The 15,307-nt window shown below is 41.5% G+C and overlaps 1 protein-coding gene across 1 annotated transcript; it reads left to right on the forward strand.

Moving 5' to 3' along the window:
* Positions 1-30: 30 nt before the first annotated feature.
* On the forward strand, positions 31-3,267 carry LOC311029563 (uncharacterized protein). The gene is made up of 4 exons (XM_084034772.1): positions 31-169; positions 384-676; positions 927-1,053; positions 2,174-3,267. The coding sequence occupies exons 2-4, from the start codon at positions 388-390 to the stop codon at positions 2,556-2,558; spliced, it is 801 nt and encodes a 266-aa protein (XP_083890898.1). The 5' UTR covers positions 31-169; positions 384-387; the 3' UTR covers positions 2,559-3,267.
* The last annotated feature ends 12,040 nt before the right edge of the window (positions 3,268-15,307 follow it).

Genomic DNA, 15,307 nt, shown 5'->3' on the forward strand with positions numbered 1-15,307 from the left:
TGTCCTGCGACGCTGTGGATTTTCCCTGAGACGGAGAAGAAAGCCTTACATTTTACCTTAAGGTTTTATCACGAATTATTAACTGTAGCGGGCACTGTACCTCGAAGTAATTACATCCAGCAAACGTCTGACCTGCTATCGAGCTACTCTTCGCTTGATTGAGCTCCAGGTAGCGCAAATCTAAAACATTTAAAAAAAATCTCTTAAATATAATAACTTAAGTTTAAAAAGGTTTAAGGGGGAGGTTTCACCTTTCAATTAGATTATCATGTTTTAAAGCATTGTTACATTTAGTTATGTTGAATTTTCTGCACTCATATGCATGGATGATAGGGACCAAATGTGCATACAGATAATAACCAATCTGTGTCTGCGTCTCTCAGAAAAATGCCCTTGAGGGGGATGTCCAGCAGGAAGCGAAGACCTAACTGGACGGACCAGGAGTGTCTTCTTCTTGCACAGTTAATGCAGGAGAGGAAAGACGTAATCAGAGGCAAGTGCAGCAATGGCGTTTCAATACAGGACAAAAGACATGCCTGGGAGGAAATAGCCAAAGCTATCAACACTGCCTTTCCACAGATTCAACGTACAGTTTCTGACTGTAACAAAAAGTGGGAAAATCTGCTGGCAAAGTCAAGGGAGGAGATCAAACGACAGAGAAGGCAAGCGAGCACAGGTGAGGAAAATCTGCCGCTTGTTAGCAGTAAAAACTCTAACAATAAATAGCATTAGATCAAAAGAAGAAGTGAAACAATGCAATACCTTGAGGGTGGATATGTGTGTTTAAAGATATATATATATATATATTGAGTTAAAAACCTTGATGGAGAAATAAGGAAATCCACATCATCACTGTCTGTTTTGAATATATGCTATTGTATAATATCATTATAATATTTATGCATGATATGATTTTTTATTCACAGGTGTGTCCTTTGAACAGTTGAGTACTGTGACTCAAGTCGTGATGACTGTGATGAACCTCTCAGACATGTTACAACATGATCGAGAAGAATCTTCAATCTCAGAGTTGGTGGAAACTCCTCAAAACAGGTAATGCCTTTTTTATTTGCTTTTCACGTTGAGTGCCTAGACTGAATCAAAGCAGAAATTAACTGTATAACATACAGTACTTTCCCACTTATTCTATCTTAATCTCCTGGTTACATATGTGGGTTCTCCACAAACCTTAGTGTGAACAGTTTTCTGCGTAAATTTGTACCAAATAAATAGTCCCTGTGAAAACTTTCCACAGTGAGATTTTTGTCATTTTGATGAAGCTTAAAGGGACAGTGTGTCACACAAGTCATGTGTTAGCCAAAATCAATATCTCCATTCATAAATTTGTCCTCATATGTGTATAATTACCTCTGCCAATAATCTGACTTATCCTTGTAAGCGAATAATTTCTTATCTGTATTTACATTGGACGGGTAAGACCTCGGGAGGCTTCCATGTCGTTCCGCCATTTTGAAAACTTTAACCGCCGAGGAGGGACATAAACCTAAACGCGATTTCGTTCAGAGCCGTGACTGAAACGCAGAGTGAGATGACAGCAGCGAGAGGCTCTTCCAGACCAGGATGAGGTCGCATGACCGGCTTCTCCCCTGGAGCGGACAGTGACTTTTATGGAGTTTTTCATCCGCCCGTGATGCATCAATCCAGGACACCGGTGCGCCCACGTCCCCCTGGAGCTCCCAGGGAGTGATTTTTTTTCATCCGCCCGTGGTGGACGTCCCCGACACAACCTCATGCTTTTTTACAGTCAGTGTTGTAGAGCAGTATAAGCACAAAGTCACATTCGTTTGCGTTTGTTGTGTGTCTAGTTGTTAGCAGGCTACGACATAGTAATGGAAGGCTACCAAAAATAAACCAATATAAACATGGCAACATAAATCACTATCCTGCTCGAGGAGTAATTACTTATACATGCTCACACATGTTTGTTTGAAATATCGAACCTCACCTGAAAGAATACTGGTGAAGTGGTGTTGGATGACTTGTCATAGCTTCTTGGTACATAATGGCTATCGTAGTTGCAAAACGCATTTGAAAAAGCGAGGAGCTACAGAGCACTATTCGTTTGAATGGAAAATACAATATCACCACTAGATGGGAGTAAATCTTACACACTAATTATTGTTAAACAAAATTATTGACGTTTTTTTTTCAGCTGCGATGAAGATGGACATGAACACACAAAAGATGACAGATTCTCAAGCAAACATCCAGTGAGAGAGCTCCAGCTCCCGACACATCCAGATCCATCCACTTCTCCAGCAGAAGAACAACTGGCTGATTTTGCAAACTTCCCAAAAGTACTCGCAGTGCATTGTGGGAGTGATTGTGCTGCCCGCTTCGCTACTCCTGCAGAGTCTCTAGATACTCCCTGCTCTACTTGTCCACCCTCACCCTCCACAACTCAGCAAGAGCGAATGGATTTGGAAATGTCTGTGCTGAAAAGACAGGAGTCCGTCCTCAAGCTGCAAGAGGAATATTACACACTAAAAATTAAGCAGATGAAAAAGCATCTGGAAGAGCCACATCTGAAGGACTGAGCTGTAGAGAAGGACCAGTTGTGCCTGGGACATTACCAGTTGCAGCTTTGAATATAGTCTTAATCTAAAAGTCTGAATATAATTAATATTAGTCTACTCATAACACAAATAATGGTCATTGGGATGTGTTTATGAGAGATCTGTCAGCACTGTTACTCTCTGGTAGCTCTATTTGGTTGCAGACCCACAGTTTGCCTTAGTACGGATGTGCTTGTGGCAGTGCCATGTTGCTAAGGCCTCACTACATTTTCAAATATAATTATCGTACAAAGAGTAAAATTGCAAAGAAGCTTGTTCATTTCCCCATGTGAATGCTATGGGCCATGTAATCACATTTTTGAAAACAAAGTTATTCTTTGTAGGAAGTGTAAATGAGTTAAGTTTATCTGGCAGGGAAGCGCAACTTATATTATAGCTTTAAACTGTGAGAGGTGTAGTTTATTTACTGATTCATGCCATTTACTCCTAAGTGCAAATTTGGAAGCTGTAAATGTTTGACATATACTTACATGAATGTTTGAATATATATACATATTCATGAAAATTGAACTTGGTCATGCCAATGTAAGTAAAGCTACAATAATGTCCTGTCTAGACAAATGTAGTAATTTGTGCGTAATATTTCTCATAAATCCGTTTATTTGTAAGTGACTGGTGTTGGCACCCAGTTGTACGCAGTGGGGCCCAGAGCGTTGAATAAAAGTCTGTTATTTGCTGTGTGGTTTGCTCATTTCCTTTGTTAGTGTTTTGCCAGACTGTGTTACAACTGAGTGCTGTGACTGTCTCTCATTTTCTGCCGCCTCAGCATTAACTCCTCGTCATTTTATTTTATTTTTTTTTCATTCACTCCTTTAGCTGTGGAAAGAGCACAGCTTTTCGCAGACCAAGGTTATGGACATAAAAAGGCACAGCTGCATTATTATACTTAATGTGTTGATATGAGGAGACTAACGGCACATTAAAGTTTCCGAACTTTTATCTTACCACGGGATAGACACACTAATTGAGCTCGCTGCAAGGGTGTGCTTTGACGGGCTAGAATGGCAAAAAGTATGACAGACTGATTTTATCTAAATATGTTATAGGGTCACAGGTTCTAACCTCATATATGCCAAAAATACATTTTTTCAACCTTTTTCATCTGATGTACCCCTAAAACCATTTCAGATGAGCTAAAGTACTCCTTCAGCTGCACCACTCAAATCTGTTCTCGTGAATGAAATATAAAACCTGGACACTATTAAACACATTACATGACCCTGGACAATGTTAAAATATTAATATACAGCCTATACACAGCCATTTATCAATTTATTTAGGTTAGTATGAAGTAGCAAGTTAAGTAAAAGTACTTAAGTACAGTACTTGAGTAAAAGTACTTCCACCACTGCTGGTTACTCTATATATTACTACAATTTGTTAGACAATTTGGACCTTTATTTTGGTTCTTAGCACAAACGTGGATGTTATTTTAAATTCATATACACTGTTGCCCATAAAGTTGAAATATATTGTTTTCAGACACAATCCTCTGTTTATTCCTATTTAAATGCATCAGTAATAACTTTTGACCAGGTACAATGGTTACATTATGTGTCACAATAACCTAGGTGAAAATGTATTCATGCATTACATTTGTTTGGTGGTATAAAAGACAAGAAGACAAGACTATGCAAAAATATTCCATCTTTAAGGGCGACCCTACTGTATATACTGTATATATATATATAAAGGTTTCTTGTACTCCATCCATGAATATTTATCTGACCTTTGACCTTTGCACTCCATAACCTGTATTTCTTTCATTTCCTTTAATAATAGTATCAATATGAAATATTGTAAACATGCATGCATGTTGATTAACTGGACTGCTGACGCTACCCTAAAAACTGAACTACAGCACAGCATTCTTTATAGAAATTCCTAGATACTATCTGTCGCCTGGATGAAGTGTTCGTGATGGTATCCATTCCTCCTGTCCCTGACAGATGAGCCATGTTTTGGAGTGTCCTCTGGGCAGTCCACTTAACTGCCTGAAAAGGAACCCCTTAATCTCCACTTTCTCTTTGTTTGGACTATTATCAGACCTGTCAGTCCTGGCTGCTTTATCTTCACAGAACTCATCTACTGGCTGTTTGACGTTGGCTTAATTCTATCAAAGGCCCTTATCTTTGCTTTGCCCGAGGATGCATCCTTCCTCTGACTCGCTAGAATGGTCCCCGCTCTGATAAGAGAAGTCTTATTGGAGCAAATTACACTGTTTTGTGTAATGACGTTTTTTGCATGTTGCTGGCTTATTAGCCTTATGTTTTCCTGCTGTATGTTGCTTGGTTGAGTCCATCGGTGTGCTGTATTTTCTTCCGACTGCTTTGCTTATTACCGGGGCGTAGTCCGAAACCTGAGCTAACGACGCAATGATATACCATCATCAGCCACCACTGATCCAAATTGGAGATTGTCCCCTTTGATGGCAGTTAACTCTCTGTCTTTTGGCAGTAGTCACTTGAAACAGTCTGTAGGAATGTCATGCAGCTTGATCTGATGTGCAGCAATTACATGGGAGGGAGCTGTTACCTTTGAGGTGGAAGCTTACCTGCCACACCCCACAGGCTTACAAATAAGCCTCTGGATATGTCCCAAATGTGTGAGAATGGTCCCTTTTCTCCGTGTCCTTCTCCATGTGACATGTGGTCTGACAGGATTTGACAGCTGGGGGCGGAGAGGGAACTTTTAACCAAAATGGTGAATTAACTCACCTAGTTTGCTTTGGTTGGCATTCTGTCAACCAGACAAGAAGCCTTTTAAGAGCTCAGAAGAAAAGGTATTTGGAGTATGTGCCAGATAGATGTTAGGATAGGTGCCAGTTTCTTTCCTTGTCTCATGGGGTCATGTTCATTTAATTATCAATCACAATAAATATTAATTATTTCTATTTGTTGTCAAAAAAAGGCAATTGAGCATATAACCTGTTATTATTTGAATGTATGCTCAAACTGGCTGTGTGCCCGTTTTGGGAAAGGATACGGCTCTTGTGTGCAGAATCTCTGGGTTCTGTGCATGGGTTTGCATGTCTGAGAATATTTAGATGTTAATTCTTTTTTACCACCATAATGAGCAAGACTCAGTTCTTGCATATGAATCATAAGCATTGCATGCAAGGTCATGTACATGTACGTTTCCTGGAAAACTTCTCATGGAAAAGACATGCAGCCGAGTGTCTTGGACCAACAAAGAACTACCCATAGGTTAAGTACAGATGTTGCAATCACAAATTGGATTTTCCATAATGCAGTCGCTGTTACAAACACTTAACTTTATTTAGATTAGAAGGGGCATTGCCCATTACCAACAGTCCTCAGGCACAATGTCTCGGCTCCAAGGATTAACCACAATTTATGCTTTTATTTTGTTGGCGCGCTGACAGCCAAGAAAGGGGAACTTTGTAAAAAAAGACACGTTTGCTGGGCAAATAACCATTTACCCACTTATTTTATTGTGTCGTACCCTTCACCACAAGCACAAACAAAATGGTTATTAAAAAAACTACATTTTGGACACAGAGGGATTGGACTATGGCCATCAGTGTTACCATTGTGTCTTGTTTGGCACAAAAACGTCTCTTGGTTCTTTGTTACCATCACTTTGGAGGTCGTTTTACAAAAAAATGTAGACATGTGAGCTTCAAATATGATATAATCATGCCACGGCCACACTAAGACAGACCAGATTTAAGCATTCTGGATATGCTTGACTTAATCATTTTCCACAATGGTCTTCAGAAATGGACAGCAATTGCTCCACCAATGAAAGGGGATCCTCTTTGTAATTAAAGCCAGTAGAAAATTGGATCATTTTTTGCCTGGACAGCTTTCACATTCCAGCCTAATATGGCATAGGAAGCTTTTGAAGTTGCTGTCTTGGCAGTCCTAAATTATACCTTTCATCAGCCAATCATAAGAAAATGGCAACCTGACATTCCCAATCACAACTTACTTTAGAGCTGGAGTCCATGTAATCAAGGGGGAGTGCATGATATCCACTGACAAATCGACTATGAATACTAGAATTACAATTTCTCTATAGCTCAAGGAATATTTTATTTTTAAGATCAAAGAGACGTTTCAACTTGACCCACCAAAAGTAAAATATATGTAATTATATTGGTTCAAATGATTACTTTTTGCTGAACCCAGCGTGATGCAACTTATTGTAATGTTGTGTGATGTAAACCATCAGTTTTATAGTTTATAACTATTACTAACAAAAATATTTTGGTTTCTTTGGTGACCATTGAGGCATTTGGGTTCCAGTTTAGAGGGGACTTATAATGAATACTACGGACAATATTCCTATGCTTTCATGTACAATCCACAAATTGTGTTTATTTTCCCAAGAACCATGAAAAAAAAACACCTTGGCGGGACAAAAAAAAGTCACATCCTGTTACTTTAGAAATATGCAAGTCCAAAAATACCAAAAATATAAACGGGCTTTGTGTGAGCAGGTTGCGCAGGTCAGAATGAATCATGTGGCTTCGTCACCACTGTAATGGACAGTTACATTGCTTCACCCTCTGAGCTAAAGTTGAACGCATTAGTTGGGGATTCACCAAATAGTTTCCTGCAACTTCTGCACAGTCACCCAATTACAACTTGACAGAGCTGACACAGACGGGTACATTCACTCTGACACAATGGTCTTTGAGGGGTAAAAAGCTCCATGGAAGCATTTACAGAGCGGCTCGCTGGTCGCCCCATTGCCTCATCCTCACCGGACAGCTGTAATGCTGAAAATGGAACGTTGAATTTGAAATGATTCGGAGAGTTAGGGGCGTGAGCGCGAGTCAGCGGGTTCACGGAGCGAATCTATTTCCTAGCGAGAACGTTATACTGCGGTATTATAGGTAACATACTGCAATTTTCTCATCCATCAATTTAACAGTCTATAATTTTTGTTGACCCACGGTGTACAAAAGAAAAACTCTTCCAGGACAACAATTGGCCAGTTAAGGCCAATTAAACTGGTGCTCTTCTGCTGAGAGACTGCTGGCTGACCAGGGTAACCTGAAAACAATGGCCACCATTATGCATCCTCAGGCACGTCTACTGTGCAGGCATGTACTTCTGCCCCAGAAACAAACCAACCTCCTCAGAGACACTGGAATGAAACATGAACTAATTTGTGTCTTGGTGGTTTCTCCCATTCTTAACCCCAGCCTCTGGCCAAGGCCAGAACATCACAAACGGCTTCATGTATTTATAAATAGGCAGAGAGAAAAGGGGGAAAGAGAGAAATGAGCCCAACAGATGACTGAAACCATATGGAACTGGTGAAGAGTAACTCATCTTGTGACAACATAGCACGCAGCCCCCCACCACCACCACCACCACCTCCCCAACCACCCACCCCCTCAAGTCCCACTCCGCCTCATGTCACAGCCGTTCAGGAAAGACTGCAATTGGAGAAGGTCAATCGGTGGCCGGGGCCAAGAACAAAGTGATCGTGATTTTCAAAAAGTACATGCGGGATCTGAAGAGGAAATGGTTTTGCCGCCAAACACTCAATTACGTGTAATTACAATAATTCAACCTTGGAAGATGGTTTATTCCATTTTTATTATGAGGTTCGCTCTTTCATGTCCTATGAGTGGAAGGAGGAGGGGGGAGAGTGTCATGACCAGCGATGGGGACTTTGTGAAACAGATACTTGGTCCCTCATCTGAATGCTTTCGTTTTTTTCTTTTGTGTCCTGCAGGAGTTTTGACGGACAATTATTTTTTCTCGAGATTTGATAGCTCAGTCTTCGCGCACACAAAGGGCACTTGTCATAACCTTTATCTGGCACAAACGCATAGAAATTTCAAATGACAGATACAATTATTCTGTGAAAAGACATTTACCGGAACAATTACTCTATTTATCGATTATGCTATTCATCAAGAAAATATGCCAAACATCAACTTCTCGCTTGTGAGCATTTATTACTTTAGATCTTTATAAATTAAATGTATTTGGGTTGTCAACTGTACAAAGTCTGAGTGAAGCAGGCTCAGCGGCTGCAGTACTGACCGGTGAAGATGTCACATTACAGACAAAGACAATGTAGACTATGTTGTGCAATTTATTGATGAAGCAATTACTGTAGTAGATTTACTCAAAAAAATAATCACCAGAGTGTTTGATTGGAGTTTCCCTTGCAGCTCTAAAAAGTGTGATGCTTCTTCCTGTATGCAAAAAAAATAAAAAAATAAATGGTCAGCAGAGGCTGGCAAACACTAGATCCTACATCTCCCATAATGCAACTCAATATTGTCTTTTATTTGACCATCCCTGCCTCCTAAATACCCAATTCGTTGTGTTTGTGCATGCTAACAATGAGCATATCGTAGATACTGGATGGATAAGACTTTCTGAAAGCCTCAAATCAAAAAAGTTATCTTCTTCTAGTGTCTATAAATCCCAAAAATATTTCAAATAAGATGCAAGCAATCATGTCTGTCTGCTGCATATTGTCCATATCTGATTCTGGATCACTTCCCAATTTCACTCAAAAAAGCATTTTCTTCCGTGCAAAAGCTCCGTCTAACATCATGTTCATTCAAATTGGATGGTTTTTCATTCGACAGAGGGTGATTGTGCATTTCCACCGAAGCATCTTCACAGAAGACAAAGACCTACTCACTGTTGAAGCAACCGAGCCTCATGGCTCTCTCGCATGAAAAAAGGCTTTTCCCCAAATTCCCCCGTCTCACTGTAAATTTAACATTATACTCCAAAAACACACTTAAACATCAGCCCACTCAGTGTTGCAAGGGGTTACGCTGCTGGAACGTCCAGGTCCACGCTACCACACCCCCCAATGGAAGACTGGGAACTCTGTGTGATTGAGAGTCACTTTTAATTTCAGCTTCGGGTTTTATGTGTGTTTCTCCGCTGAAATATAGTCCGCTCAACAGGACCGAATCACAGACGTGGGCAGAGTGGAGGCTTTGAAATGCGGCAACCCCTGAACCAGAAAATAATCAAGGGGACTTAGGCATGGCACTGCGGCCGGAAATTCACTGTGAATACTGGTTTCAACCATGACCATTTGAGAGCCCAACTTTTTGGCTTTCGCATTGATTTCAACTCCCCCCCTCCCTCCCCCTCCTGTCTCCTTCTCGGCTGTATGTCACACACTCAATTTGGGCTCCCTCTGACCTAAAAGTTGATGAGTAGCGTCTCTGTTTTCGGGGCGGCTCTTGTCAGCAAAAAACTAACTGATGCCTGACTTTAGTCCACTTGTGACACACACACACACCAATATACAGGGCGTCCCCTTTAGACCTGCGGCTCGCCTCCGTTCTTCACAACACATCACAGGGATGGCTATTTTTCTGCTTGTCCAGCAAAAACCTTTGCTCACCGTTCCCCCCTCTGTTATTCCTGCTGGTCTTCTTCCACTGCGGAGGAAGAAATTGCGGTTATGAGTTTAGGCCAAGTCTCCCCACAGCTTGTCCTGATTACTAAGCAGACAAGTACCCGTGGTTAGACAGAACCAGGTCTCTCTGGTCCTCTTTTCCCTTCCTTCATGTGTTGGAGTGACTTTCTCTAAGGTTTCTGTGAAGGACAAGGGGACCCCGATGGATTGTGGATGATCCTAGAATAAACCTGTTTTTCATTCACCACTGTGGTGGTAAAGACGTGTTGTATAGACGTTCTAATTGTACAGAAAGTCACTGATAATGCCGGTCTTGACCTCATTCAGCATGTGGGAATACACACAGTATAATTAAGGTTTCAATAAACAAGGTTTAACCACATGTCACTCTCTGGCATGTCCTTTTAATCTAAATGTTCTCATCAACCCTCAGAGGACCAACCAACCATTCATTTTTTTTTTTTTTTTTAAATCTGCAGTTTCCACTCCTCCACCCCCCCCTCCTCCACCCCCGTCTCCTCCTCTGATCACTGCTTTCCCTCTGAATTGTATCAGCAGCTTACTGCCTTCCAGCCAATTAGTAAAGGCAAACACAACAACAATCAGTCTCTTGGCTTAATGCACTCCACCTCTTCAGCAGTAAATACCAACTGATTCCTCAAAGTATTGTCATTCAGAAGGGCCCCGCTGGCTCTGGTCTTTGTCAAGAAGAGAGGGCCTCCTTTGAAATGGCAGGCCATAGCAAAATCACAACTTGTCCGAGAGGGAGACAAAGGCTAAAGAGAGTATCACGGCGGTTGACTGGGCCTGATAAAGGCAGATTACAGTTAACTGGCCATTTCATCGGCCGAGCAGATTGTGTTTTATTGTGCAACGCGATATAGGTCGCTTGAGCGGTGGGGGGTCAGTTTACAGTCAAGAGAGCCTTTTATTTGCAAATTGATTAGTTACATGTTTATATGAAATTTGATAACTTCGGCTCCTACTGGGGAATGTTGGTTTTTCTGCTTTAACGAGTATACGCACATCTAAATTAGTCAATACACAGTGAGTATTGCAAAAACAGTGAATTAATTACCCTTTAAAATTAAGAAATTATATATTAACAGTAACTTAATATACAGTATACCACTATGTGATAATAATTAGTAGATATAGATAGATAGATAGATAGATAGATAGATAGATAGATAGATAGATAGATAGATAGATAGATAGATAGATAGATAGATAGGAACTTTCTATGGTAGCGTCATTCTTGTGCAGTTGCTTAATGACTGGTTCTCTGTAGTAGTAGTAGTACTGTGGGCGTGGAGAGTAAACTTTATAGCCTGCAAACAAAGTCAGAGGCAAAGGGTGAGGGAGCTTCATCACAATAACAAAGAAAAGGTAATCAACAGACAGTACCAAAGAGCATGACAAAAGGAGCATGCTCTAAAAAAGAAAATGCTTTGTATGTAAATCATCCGAGTTGCCTTGGCATCATGTGAAAGTATGCAGGACAGTGCAAAGAATCCCGGGCATGTTGCTGGTCGGAGAAGGCCCTGACGCCAGACCAAGTGGCGGTGCCATTGTCAATTTGTCCGTCAGAAAGCCAGAGAAAGAGAGGGAGGGACGGGGAACAAAGGCATGAATGGGTAGACAGACGGAGGACAAAAAAAAGAAAAGGATGAAAGGAGGGAGAAGATGATGTAAGGAGAGAAAAGATAGCGAGAGGAGCTTCAAAATAAACCATTGGGGTGAGACAGGTGCCTGGAGGCTACACTGGAGACAGAGGGGTCCAGGAAGATGGATGAAGCGGACCCCCTGCCGAGTGTCCGTCTCAGACTCCCGTCTCGGACTCCTCTGCGCTCCTGTGAGCACAGTGGGACAGACGGAGGAGTGCAGCAGCTCCCGCATCCTTTCTTACTTGTCCACCTTTTGCTTACATCCTCTGTACCTTCTCCTTCTTACAAACAGGTTGACGTGCGGTCCTCGCACGTACGCAGGCCCTCGCTATCCCCCCATCCCTCCCTACCTCGCTCTCTCTCTCCCTCTCTCTCGCTCATTAGGCACCATTTTCACTTCAAAGCCCCTCCATTATCTGCCATCTCTGAGGGCAATTAGGAATGGGGTGACTTTGAGCGGCAGGCACGGCCACGGCATTATAACTACTCATCCTCTGTCATGAGGACCTTTGTGGGGGCCGCCGACATTGATGGAGAGGATACTAGGGGCCCCGTACCCCTCCAAGCCCAGCCCCCCCCCCCCCCCCCCCTCTCTCTCCACCTACCCCCAGCCGGCCCCTCCTTTTGACTGGTAAACTGTGGAGTAAAACGGTGTGTAATTAAGTGGCAGTCAAAGCAGGTCCTGTTTGGCTGTGTGACGGTCTTGGCAGGGGAGAGTTGGGGTTGAGGCGGCAGTTTGGGATGAATGAGAATGGCCAGAACACAATAGAGAGGCTATGAAGCGCAGAAAGGGGAAAAACCCACTTTGGATGAAATAAAGTCAATGTTTACTCACCTACAGTTACTCTGTGTCAAAAAAGGGAGGGGGAGTTGTAAAAGTCCGCTACCAGCCGAAGGAGCGCAAACAAACGTGAATACCATATTTATTGATTCATTTGAAATAAAACATCTCCTTAAATACATCCATCCCGCAGAGCTCAATCTGAGAGTTGTCTGCCACTAAAATCAAAGTACCGTCCGCGTTCACGACTCCCATTTTGTCATTTATGGCATCTCTTTATACGAGTGTGAAACAGAGGCACAGCGAGTGGGGCTGCTACCAAATAAATGTCGCATTATATTCCCTTTCCTTTCTGCAACAGCGTTTTTACCGCTCCACACTGGTGGGAAGCGTGCAGATGCACAGGGCCCCTCAGCGTGTGTGCTGAGTGGTATATGGGATTTTCTTAAGGATGGTGGTTACCCCGTTATTGCTGCTATAGTAATGAAAAGAGGCAACAGTTGACTACAAAGTGAAGACAGCTGTACTGTTACACATAGCACTGTTAGGTAGACGGAGGCACGTTTTGCAAAATGCGTCAAGGGCTGAGAATTACGAGAAAAATCAGGCATAAAGCAGAAAAAGTTGATGGTAGAAACGTGTCTACTTTTACTGCCCCAAATGATCAATTCCAAACTCCGGAGATTGTGCACATTTTGTTGTTGGCGAGTCTACAAAGTGCATGCTCCCTTTCATATCTGCACCTTGGAGGAATGCAGTGACTGTGCCGCGGTGGAAGGGAGCTGATTTAGCTATTCTTTGATGCTCCCACTAGTTAGCGTCTCCCACTGAGCACTGACATCCTGTCAGCATGAAACCTCTTCTCATCCCCCCGGTTAGTCACTACATGACCACAAGATGTTTGTGTGTGTGTGTGTGTGTGTGTGTGTGTGTGTGTGTGTGTGTGTGTGTGAGCGAGAAACAGAAAAGGAAAGAGTTCCTATTCGATAGGAAGGAAGAATAGTGAAAACAGAATACAGAAATTTCCAGAATTTAGACCCTCACATAGAGTTTGGTTTTTATAGAGACAAAGATAAACCGATCTTCCGTATACCGTTCCAAAATGAGAAAATCTCCTAAATCATTTTAATAGCACAAATGACAAACCCTGGAATATAAACATTGTAAACAATATATCATCAGAGTGGCGGTGGCTGTACTGTGGGTCTACATGTTTTAATGAATAAGAATGAAAAGTGTAATCTCAAGTGCTGCATTAGGTGCTGATCTAGCTGACAATGGGATAATAAACTCATGTTCTTCTGAAAGACGGGATGGATAAAAGCACAGCAGCTATGAATAATAATACAGTTACTGACTTGATTGTTAATAAGCCCTAAATAAATGTCAGTCAGATGCTTAGATGGGTTGTACCACCAGTTTTTTAAAATTGTTTTATCTCTGACCTACGCTGGAGAAACCGGCCTGACCAACCTGCTTTTAAACTGATGGTAGACCTGTGTGACTGTCATCACACACGCTTGGTAGCATGCATGCACGTAGGTCCGCAAAACCCTTGGTGAGTGTGTTCATGTGGTCCAGCAGTGTTGAAAAAAATGACTGTGAAAGAGACAACGAGGGGAAAATAAAATAAGAAAAGCACCAGAAAGTGCAGGTAAATAAGAACAAAGGACTTGGTAAATGTTAAATAATAATAACAAAAAAAAAAAAAAAGAATGATGATGATGATGATATTATGATATTATGACGTCCTCTCAGCATAATAATCACCCTTCCCGGGTCAATGCAAAAAATTACTAAATGGTATTGACACTTAATCATGTAAGCAGGAGATGCATGGAAATAATATAATGAAAACAAAGACCTGTATATTATTTTCTGTCAGGAGGATGGACCAGTTAGCTACTAGTGAGCTACTTTCTTAGCGCTGAGGAAATGCCAAGTTGTAAGCAAACACCATAAAAATGCATAAAATGATATGTACATACATGAATATGCATTGATGTGCAGATTGCCCCACGACACAATTATGAAAGCAGGTTTTGCACGTCATAAAAATAACCAAAAGTTATGTTACTGCCATAAGAGAATATATTTCACCAATACGATCACATATGAGGCCGATTGTGAATATATGGAGCGTTGTTGTTCAGGTTATTGTGGCAATTCCTAGAGCACTCACAGAATGTTTTACCCAAATAAAGTAATTTTGTTGTATAAGCCTGTTGTATGGATTAAAAAAGTTTAAAATTCAAAGGATATCATGAATAAAGATCTATTACATGAATCCCATTCGGAGGGTCAAATCCGTACAACGTCTTGCTTGCCATTTGTTTCAACATGGACACTTTGTTCCAGTTTTCTGGTGTTCACACCTCTATACAGGCAGTCAGAGACGGAACACCGCAGTTTTCAGCTTAATACCTTACTTGTAATATCCTGAAGGCTGGGTGGAATTAGTTGCAATTATGTTTGCAGGTGATTATAAATCCTCAACTGTCCAATAAAGTCATTCACACAACCCTCAAGGGCCCGCGACGCTGTCATCTAAATGCAGTGTGGAATTAGTGTGAAGCAAACCCAGGTCTCACACCACCTTTAATTGTACGGTGCAGCAGCCTGTGGGTGGTTGAGGTTTCAAATAGCTTTAATTGATGCTGAGGAACAAACAAGTAACAGAATCGCTGGGACAACACTGCCAGCGGGTTAACGATGAAAAAAAAGGGTGGAAGAGTGTCAGTGTCAGAAGTTTGTGCAGAAACACAAGCCCTGAAAAGTAACCTCAAGAAAAACTGGAAATTGAAGCATGTAATTGCATTTTTGTCCATTTAAAACAATATTATGAACATTTTGTCCATTTCTTTCCCCCTTTACTTACTTCT

This window comes from Eutrigla gurnardus (genome assembly GCF_963514095.1).
Source record: "Eutrigla gurnardus genome assembly, chromosome: 2".
In the NCBI taxonomy this organism is placed as follows: Eukaryota; Metazoa; Chordata; class Actinopteri; order Perciformes; family Triglidae; genus Eutrigla; species Eutrigla gurnardus.